At 45.5% G+C, this 10,002-nt stretch overlaps 1 protein-coding gene across 1 annotated transcript; it reads right to left on the bottom strand.

The window, feature by feature from the left end:
- Positions 1-274: 274 nt before the first annotated feature.
- On the bottom strand, positions 275-5,993 carry LOC143353181 (apoptosis regulatory protein Siva). Its single transcript, XM_076786307.1, has 4 exons — positions 1,117-5,993; positions 844-1,037; positions 565-722; positions 275-480 (listed from the first exon to the last, which is right to left on the bottom strand). The coding sequence occupies exons 1-4, from the start codon at positions 1,232-1,234 to the stop codon at positions 435-437; spliced, it is 516 nt and encodes a 171-aa protein (XP_076642422.1). The 5' UTR covers positions 1,235-5,993; the 3' UTR covers positions 275-434.
- Between the last annotated feature and the right edge of the window lie 4,009 nt (positions 5,994-10,002).

Here is a 10,002-nt window from a genome sequence, read left to right as displayed (position 1 = left end):
GATCGTTCGAGGTTTACTAAAATTATAGTAACATTTCATCGTCTATGATCTGCTAAGATAAACTCGATAGTCTTTTGTTATCCCTATTATTGTCATTGTAGGAAACCGATGAAAACTTCTTTTGTCCAATACATTAATGCAATTATTACAACCGAAATATTTTTACGTAAATTGCAATTAACGAATAAATTTGTAGATTTAAACATTTTTAAACGTTTAAAGAATTGGTAATGTTTGGGACACTATAAACTGCGGAAAGCGGCTAACATAAAGGTATGTAAATACATGTACATTTTTCTTTTTTGCATAATATAAAACCATACAAATTTAATTTGCTTTTGTTTTACATTTAATTGTATAAAACCACATAAATAAGAACAACTTAAGATATAAATATGGACACAGAAATGTGATGCATACGAATATTCTAAAAATTATTTGTAACAATTAAGGCATTTGTTTTGTTCTTCGTAATCGTACCTGAAACAAATTAAACAAAAATGAACTTCTGTAATGTCGCAATCTTTAATTTAATGTAAATATATTTAGCATGAAATAGCTTACACTGGCAAAGAACAATTTTGACAAAACAGTTCTGAACAAGTGATGCACTCAAACAGGCAAGAATTGCATAAAATTTGATCGCAGTAAGAACATTTATTACGTGGGCTTTGATCTATCACTCGAGTGCATCCGCAAAGATCATATTTCGGTTGAACATCCTTGAAAATACATTGTGAATAAAAATTAGATTAATTTAGAAATTTCTGTTGAACAAAACCAGAAAATCTTGGTATTTCAATCTTACAAAATAGATACAGGAGAAACAAATAAACAGCTTACCCTTATAGCTTTTTCCGTTCCTAATAATTCTAACTTACTGTTTAGCACCATTTGTCTCGAGGTACGTTCTTGTTTATTTTTACTAGGTGATGGCAATCTTGGTGAATGAAAATCCGTCGTGTTCATGTCCATGGACGAATTTAATCTACGAGACAGCGATTTAACACCTTCCTTTAACAATTCCATCGTTTTACCTGCACAAAACAACGAAAAAATCAATTTGGAAATGAACGTTTCGTGCGATTGTTGTTGTCGTGATCATAACCTCTATACCATAAACACTTTTCATCCGTTCCTCTCGGCAAACGCCGTTATCGACGTGCTTTTGCCCCACGTGTATTTTTAATTGCGGCGGTAAATCTTCTTCGAATGGACACGCACGTTTCGGCATTCTTTGACAATTGAAAATTTTAATGGCTGGAATTTGAAAGGCACGATCAATCCTTTCGAGGCATGGTCCTGCGACCTGCGACCTGCGACAAGCTCGAACGTAAATACAGCTGTGCTAATACAATACGCAGGTTATCGACATATTGTATATATTATTATTTGAGTGTTCATGACTTTGTAAGTTTACACGTTTAATCGTTAAATTACGAATTGCTCTTCCTTCTCGAGCGTTTCAAATTGTAGTTGCGTACAGCTAATCAAAAAGTATTTGCACGTGTTAGCCGGTGCTCTCGCATTGTTTGTTACATCGTGACATGGATATGAAATCGACAAAGAACTTAGTAATATTTGTTTATTAGTAATGTTGCATTATTATTACTTTTATACATATTTGATATTGGCCATCAACAAATATGTTACAATTTTTCTCTCCCCACCGTTCTCGTGTTTATTCGTTTGCCTTGAAAACTAACGATATATTTTATAATAATACAGAATAATTCATAGTCATTGCGTGACAAGTACCAGTAGTAATCGTTAGTACAATAACTGTACACTGTATTTGTAGCTCGCTTCAAGTAACCTATACAAATAGTAATTCGAATCACTGAAATTACTCGGTAATGTAATGCGTAATTGAACGAAACAATTGCGATCAGTGTCGATTGTTGTATGTCTGTCGACGTAACGACTGTTCTTTGTTCTTTTTCTTTTTCTTTTTCGTCGAAAACAAAATTTCATTCGAAGTCTCCGGAAAAGAAGATCGCTCGATTCGTTCGTGGGTCCTTGAGACTCGAATCACAATACGCGTACCTACACCGTTGCCGTGGTTCCAGAAATCGAAATGATTCGCGCTTAAAATGAACGGAGGCTAACTTCATCGCTACGCGGAATAAGGGAGTTTCAGGGCAGGATCTTTTCTTCGTCTTATTCTTCCGTAAAAAAATAGTTCATCGCAAGTGCATCGAATTTAGTGCGAACGGCCAATCCCGCCGAAATTCTCAAATTCAAATTAACGGATCACCGTGAAGTTGCGCGTTTCCGGTCGCCAGACGATACTTCCGTTTTCTTTTTTCATTTATTGTATGTATTGTACTTATACGTTTACCTTATTCTTATTTTACTATTCTTGACACTTTTTACTTTCTATTATATTTTGTTATTTTGCATGTGGTACACAACGTTACGATCATCATCACCATCGTCGTCGTCGTCGTTATCATTATCGTTACTTTTATTATTAATAGGATTATTCTTAATCGATTAAATTTAGCTAATTGTAAGCAAAATATCGATCACGTGAAACCGTTCGAAATACAAACGAAAATATCATTTGAATTTGAATCGTCTCTTTCTTTTTTTTTTCTTTTTGTAGATCTCAGAGGTAAGACTAGTTTGGCACTTCCGGTGCCGTCAACTTCACGATCAAACGTTTGTTTATTTGAAAAAGTGGTGTGGTAGGACTCGTCCAATTTAGAGTTACGTCGATCGAGTGGTGCACTTATTTTCTTTTATAGGAAATACCGTGTAGGAAGTTCATAGAATAACTATCGTTTGATCGGCTACTCGATACAGTTAGCGTTCGGATGATTCGAGTAGTATTTCACGTAGTCGTTCGACGATCTGTGTCGCGGTCGGCGCGCTTCGCGAATCACCATAAGTTTCGCGAGTGAAAAGTCCGTGGTACTCGAGTCGACGTAACTATTCGCACTGGTCGTAATCTTCATTTGCAAATTAAGCGGCAAGTATTCCATAACTTCGTCGTGATCGGCTGCACGCGGTAAGTACATAAGTCATTGCTGTAGTATGCATGCACCGGTAATATCGACCGGCAAAATTGCTTTTTCTTTCCTCTTCCTAATTTCCTGGTGGAAACCGATCAATGACAACAGCTCCGAAGCGAATCCGTCGTTGTCAAAAAATTAACGCGTTGAAGTATCGCTCTTTCAGCCGATGCCGGGTCCCTCGCGACCCGTGTGCCTCGTTTCAGTTCTCTTTGCGGTGCCTGTAAGGTAGCAGGATATCGATTGCAGTTTGGTTAAAGAATTTCGAGGAAACGATCAACGTTGTCCCGGTTTCCACCAGAAGCAATTCGAATCGAACAGAAGTTTGCACAGGCGAGTATAGCGAAACGGTTTGCAACAATCGGTCCGATGCGTGTACAGTACATCATCGTAGTTGATCGACGTTGTATAATGCACGGTGTAATTCGTTCAAAGCGAACGCTGTCCTTTGGAAATGATTTCTCCCTCCCCTCTCCGTCTGCACGCTCGACGAAAATCGAATCGGTCGAAAAATTCTTTTCGAGTAGCAGTTTTTCCCGTCTTTTTTTTTTTTTGTCAAGGTTACATACGATACAGAGAAATTCGGTACAAACCGAAAACTGTGCGTACCGAGGGGTTAGGCTAGGACAATATCGCGTAAGAGACTCCACTCGCGGACAGGTCTGACAAGTTACAACAAGGATTACTTTTTCGGGACAAAAACGTTATCGGACTCACAGCCGTTATTGTCAGTTGTCATGGACGTTACTAAATACTCGGTACATACAACGCGCAACTGGTGAATCGAATCGCTGTACGCCTGGGATCCTCGAACGCTTTGCGGTCCGCCGACCGATTAAAAGCCTTCGGTAATCCTTCAAAGCATAAATAAACCGGTAATACTAGCCTGCAGCGCATACTCGTGTCAGAGTCGATCGATTGCAATCGACGATCAAATTTTTCATTTAACCGACAAAACGGATAGAGTTAACGATTAACCGCTTGTGCTATAATATCGTGTCGGACTCGTCACAAGGATTTCGAACGGTAGGATTGAAACGTGATACGTGCAAGGAAACAATTGATTTTCTTTTCACTCGTAAGCATTAATCGATCGATCGAATGAAAAATTTGAATCGATCGATGCCGAACTCTGGGGTCGATGCACCGAAGCTGAAGGACCGCAAAGCGTTGATTGGCATACTGATTATGTATCTTTGATATGAACTGTTTCACTCGGGAATGACGACGCGTGTGCGCGTACGCGCGCGAGCGGGATCGTTGTTACCGACGGTCGGTAACGGTTCGCGATCGCGCCCGCGCGTTACGATTCGCGACGATCGTTCTTTTCCCCCCTACCCTCGCAAATTTTCGAATTAATTTATCCGCGATCGTGGTTCGAAGTAGCTCGCACACATTGTACAACTATAAAAATGGTGTCGGAAAACTTGAAAAGATTCAACAACGTTCACGCGTGTACGAAACAACGTTCGAGACGCGTTCGAGCTCGCGAAACGTTTTTTCGTAACACCGGCGAATCAATTGGATCCGGACGACGCTCTCCGTCGCTGGCCCGACGGAGATTCCCGAAACCGTGCGAGATGTGCGTCGCGACGCTCAGTTCTTTCGCGGTTTAGAATATTTTCAAGAAACTCGAACCCGGAGTCACAGCTTCGAACTTCGTCGTTCTCTGGCGTGTCGCGGGATTTAGATACCGTTGACGATGCTCACAGTGAAATACTTCACACGAAACACACTTAATCGATGCTCGCGGAATCGAAGCTCGCTCGCACGAGACACGACTCGTGGATCCCTCGTGTACGGTTCGATTTTCAAGCGTCTTCTCCCTCCTCGAGATATATGCCTGCGTGTTAGGGGATCGCTGAAGCAATCCTGAAAGCGTCTACATGTATCGTCGTAAGTTTCGCCCCCCACCGCCCATCGTTGAAACTATAATATTTAAAATCTGTTGGAACGATCGAGTTCTCTGTGTCGAACGTTGCTATCCATCGAGGAATCATTCTTGCCACAGGATTACGCGTAACAGAGGCGCAACGCGAAATGGTCGAGGCTTGGCAACACGTTGTCCCCAGTGTACACGATCGGACGTAGCTCGCTGCCAAGTGTCGGAATTTTTCGGAAAAAAAAATCAACGGGAACGTAAATCTGTCGCAAGCACTATGGAAAAGCGAAATTCTACCGCGTACCGAGAAAACGAATTTGTAGAAAATGATCGATAAAGAAAGAGAACTGTTCGCATCGATCTCTGACACATTCAGTCCATATTGGTGCTATAGTCTTAGCACCGAACCCAACCAAACGACCGTAAAACGGCCGAATGCGGCAAAGCGTCGAACGCATTGTCAGGATGTTCTGGGTGGCTCGAATCGACAACGAAGTGTCGTTGTAATCGATAACTCTGTCGGGAAACAAAAGAAGACCGGTGATCTCAAAGACGTTGTTCCAGTTTCGTTGGTCGGAGGGATGAGGGCACGTTTATATCGAAGCTGCGACGAGAGCGAACTGTAGAAATACATTCTATCCTTTCCTAATGAGAGCGAGTCAGAGAATTCGAACAAAAAAATGTCGAGAATAGGCCACACGCATCTCGACGACGCGATGCTTCCCTTTCGGGAATAAACTGAGAAAGCGGATAGCGAGACGACGTGTCCTTACGACAAGAAAGTGCCTCGTCAGGCACTGTTTCGACGATCGTCGGCGTCGTATTTTCGAGCAATAAAGCCCGGTTCGTTTGTGGCAAGCATTCTCGTTTAGTCTCCGTCGCGTTTGCCTTTTTCTCGCAAACATTTCCAGCGAAACAACGAGCGGAGACCGGTTTTTGTCAACGCTCCGATAGCTTCTATCGCAGCTCCGGCATAAAAGTACTCCGCGGCGCGAGAATCGTTTTGATCGAAGCGTCTCCGAATCCAAGATACAGGTTCTGCACTCGAAATTCATCTGCGGACCAAATTCATCCTCTTTTCAGGAAAGGGCTACATTGAATTCGCGTTACGAGTCGTTGCATTCGAAATACACACGGCACGCTGGAAACCTAAGAGTGACGTCCGTCTATAAGTCATAAGCCTATGACTATTAACCGATAGTGACAAGAGGACTGAGAAAATGTCTTTCCCGAATACACTGCTGCACGTAGCTCTCGCCGCGGTGGTGTGGGTACTTCCACTGACTCCAAATCGTAAGGTTGGCACTGACTCGTAACGAGAATTCACTGTAATCTGTAAAAAGGTGAATTTGGTCTGTGCAAGGGTTAATTTCGAGTGCGAAACCTATAGGGCGTTGATTCCGTTCGTGGGAAGCGAGCCGATAAGTAAATTTGAAGGCGATGCGGGTGATCGTTGCGGGGTTGAGGTGTTCCGTTTGCGTCGCGTTGGATGAGGCCGAGGGCGATGGCGAGTAGCTAATTGGAGCAGTTGCCGAGCTCGAGAGGCTGTCAGAGAGGGAGAGAGAGAGAGAAAGAGAGTGAGAAAGGGTCTGGTCTGGCCAACGCGCGGCAGAGTGCGGAAACAACGTTAGCCAACGCGGTAATTAGCACGGTTCTGGGGCCGGTGGGTCGCGCGAGCTGGCTCAAAGCGAGCATCGGCTTGTCCTCGTCCACGTCCACGGCACGGATCGGTCGATGGCCGAGCCACACGCGTCCTCTTTGCTCCTGACCGCGATCCTTCGGGTGAGACGCCGGACACGCCCGCACAGAGGGACTCTCGAAATGCGTCAGAAGCACGATAACGATCGATATCGCTTGGAACCTCCGGCGACCACCGCACGTTGCTCCGAACAGTGGATTCCAGCTGGACAAAACCCAAAATTCCGAAAAGAAAACGCCAATAATACCTCCTGCGGGAACAACAAACTTGCATGGCGCGACAAACCGCAAACTTTATCACAGCTCGTCGACAATGCTACCGATTTTAGGTCACGGAACAGCTGTTCCAACTCCGAAACTTGCGAAATACGTGAGTGAATTCGTATTCTTCGCGTCGCAGGATCGTGTACGATTAAACGTAGTCGAAATACATATATTACGAGAACAGATCGGATACGAATCGATTGTTTTTCCGAATGCAATTTGAACACGTACGATAGTAGTATCGCTGACGAGGATTCTGCAGCAATCGCACTTATCGTTACGGACTGAAAAGTGGAACAGGAACAATGCCGCTCGCTTCCAGTTCTCGGCACAAAGATATTGTACGACGCGCGTGCATTTTTTGAAAGAACGTCGAAGAACGCAAAAGATATAGTTCTGTCCAGCTGGCCTCTATCTCTCGGAACATCGTGTACCGTCGGGAATATACGTTGGAGTAGGCGAGATGCGGTCGAGTCGATGCACCAACGCGCTCCCGCCTCGAGAGACAGAGACGTCCGTCCGGAAAAAGAGAGCTTTCCTCCCGAGGGACCTTTTTTAAGTCTTTTTAAGGCTTCCACGGGTAATGGCGCTATTATTGTCGCGGCTCGGACTGCTTTTTCGAATCGAAGTCGTATCCGTGCGAGGGACAAGCGTTTCGAGGACTCCTCGAACTTGGGATTCGAAGTCGAAATGACAACGGTTGCGAACAACCTCTGGAAACGAAGCGGAACAGCTACAGATTGCGATGGTTCTGATAATTGTTTCGCGATTCCCGTGGAATCGGTTCCAATCACAATTCCGGGCTTTCGACAGAGACATTATCTTCGTCGAATGCATTCGAAGCGTACCGTTTCAGATCGTGAAAAGGGGACTACGCAATTATGACGGAGCGAATAAGTAAAATTGAAAACGGCAGAAAGATCAAACGAATCGAAGAACATAGAGATAGAGAGCCTGGTGTATTGTGGTTGTTCGTAACAGTTTCAGTGATTGCTTCAAAGGGGGATCGGTGCGTGCGGTTAAAGGGACAGGTGGCGTTTCCGGTGCATTTCTATCGGATCGATCGATCATCGGGTGTTTTCGATCGGTGTTCGTGCATTGGAACCGCTGCCGACGTCCGATAGCGTCGAGTACGCCGAGTGCGAGTCTGTACCGATCGTTGCTTCTCGTCGAGCCGATCGATCGTCTCAAAAAAAAAAAAAAGGAAAAACGATAACGGTATTCGAATGCGTTGCGCAACGTTTTAATTCCGCTAATTGGATTCCTTGAGCGAGGCTGTCGCTGTGCACGCTTGCGGGTACCCGTGCCTGTGCTTGTGCCTGTGTCTATGTAACAAAACGTCAACAAGTAAACGTGCGATAAAGAAATCGATTGCAAATCGCCTTATAAATTGTATAAAAATCTCCTCTATCTGCCTAGCTTAATGCCTTAAGGATACGGTGTCGGGAATCTGTATAATCCTACGGTTCTATGCCCAGTCAAGGGGACACTGTTGCTGCGGACACTGTTCCGCTCGCAAGCCCGTCTCCGTTCACCGGGAAAGCACACGCGTCCGGTCTCTGGTCGCGCGATCGCTTCTATTTCTCCCCGAAGATCTATCCGATCCCCGGACCCGATGATCCCGACGATCCCAACGAGAATCGTCGCGGAACGCGCGCGACCAGGGACACGAGCGCGGATCACGCAAAAGCGAGTCGAAAAATAAATCCGAGACACGTGAGGGATTAGCGAGTATTGTTGATCGTCCGTAGAGCTTAGCCGTGTATGCGCGCGAGAATCCGAACGGAAAAACAGGAGACGGAAAGAAGCGGTATCCCGAGGTATCTGATACACAACGGGCACACCGTTCACCATTCACTCGAGTATTCGCCGAATGTACTCTAGCATATCTCTCTCTCCTCACCCATAAATTCGCACGATATAAAATCCTAGCTTAGTATGGCCGGTAATTTGTTTCTCTCGCGTCCTCGTCCTTCCTTCGTCTTCCACGATCCCTTATCGTTTCTTCCTTATCTCTTCCCCTTCCCCTCCCTCCTCGATCGAGTTCTGCTACTTACGTCGTACGAGTAGTTTTATTATTAATCCGCAACTAGTAAATAGATAACCGCAAGCTTACGTCTAATCTCAATTTTATAAGATAGTGTGGCGTTGTGTATGCGCGCGTGCGCGTGTGTGTATGCTTGTGTCTGCGTGTGTTCTGTATGCGTCGCGTACGGTACTAAAGATTCGTCTCGACTATCCAACAAGTTTCTCCTCTCTGCAAGTTCATCTGCTTTCGAATCCCCCCCCCTTGTCTCGCGGTTCTACGGTAGAAGCGCGCGCCAAAATTGCGCGCAGAAATATACGCATAGATCCCACAAAAAATCGCGCACGGATAATTGCTCGCACGGAAAAATTCCTGCACGGAATTTAACGCAACTTTCCGGGCGATTCTTTGCCTAGGAATTTTTCTGCCCGACCAACGATCTATGCGCAATGTGCGTATTTTTTGCGAGTCAGTTTTCGTACGCGCTTTTATCCGGTCGGCTTCTCTCGCATCTCGCACGCAAGCGATCCTCTCCCGCGCACATCGTCGTCGGCGTCGACCCACGATCCTTCGGACCGATCTCGTCTCCAAGAACAAACGAACGATCTCTCGTTCGTCCCTGTTTCGTTACCCCTATTTCCCTACGAACTCTACGCACGACGACGTCTCGCGCCGTCACCTCCTTATTCTCTAGCTGCAAGCTTCTTAACGGAATGCTTCGGTAGAAATAACGACGAGATAAGAGGTCGAGTAACTTTCTGAATATCGGCCGACCGCTCCCGTGTGTGTTTCCCTTTTCTACCTACGCTCGCGACGATCTCGGAGCCGATCGTTCGAAACGAGCACCGAGAACCAACGGACTCCGCTCGTCGCCGTCTGAACGGCCGAAGCGGGTTGATGGTAACATTCTCGAAAAATAGTTAACTAGATCGGCGCGGCTCCTCGCTTGACTCCACGTTCGAACCGGCTCGAACCGATTCTCTCGGTTCGATCACGAGGAGCCGTGTTACCGCTCGCGACTTCCGCTCGGCCTGCACCAAGCCGACCAATCCCTTTCTCCGGCGAACCGTCGACGAGGCGAACACAGTCTCAAGTTACCCTGTAAGCCAGCTCGG

Source organism: Halictus rubicundus, chromosome 4 (genome assembly GCF_050948215.1).
Source record: "Halictus rubicundus isolate RS-2024b chromosome 4, iyHalRubi1_principal, whole genome shotgun sequence".
NCBI classification, from domain to species: Eukaryota; Metazoa; Arthropoda; class Insecta; order Hymenoptera; family Halictidae; genus Halictus; species Halictus rubicundus.
Note: the sequence above shows the minus strand (reverse complement) of the source record. Positions and strands in the feature narration are given on the sequence as shown.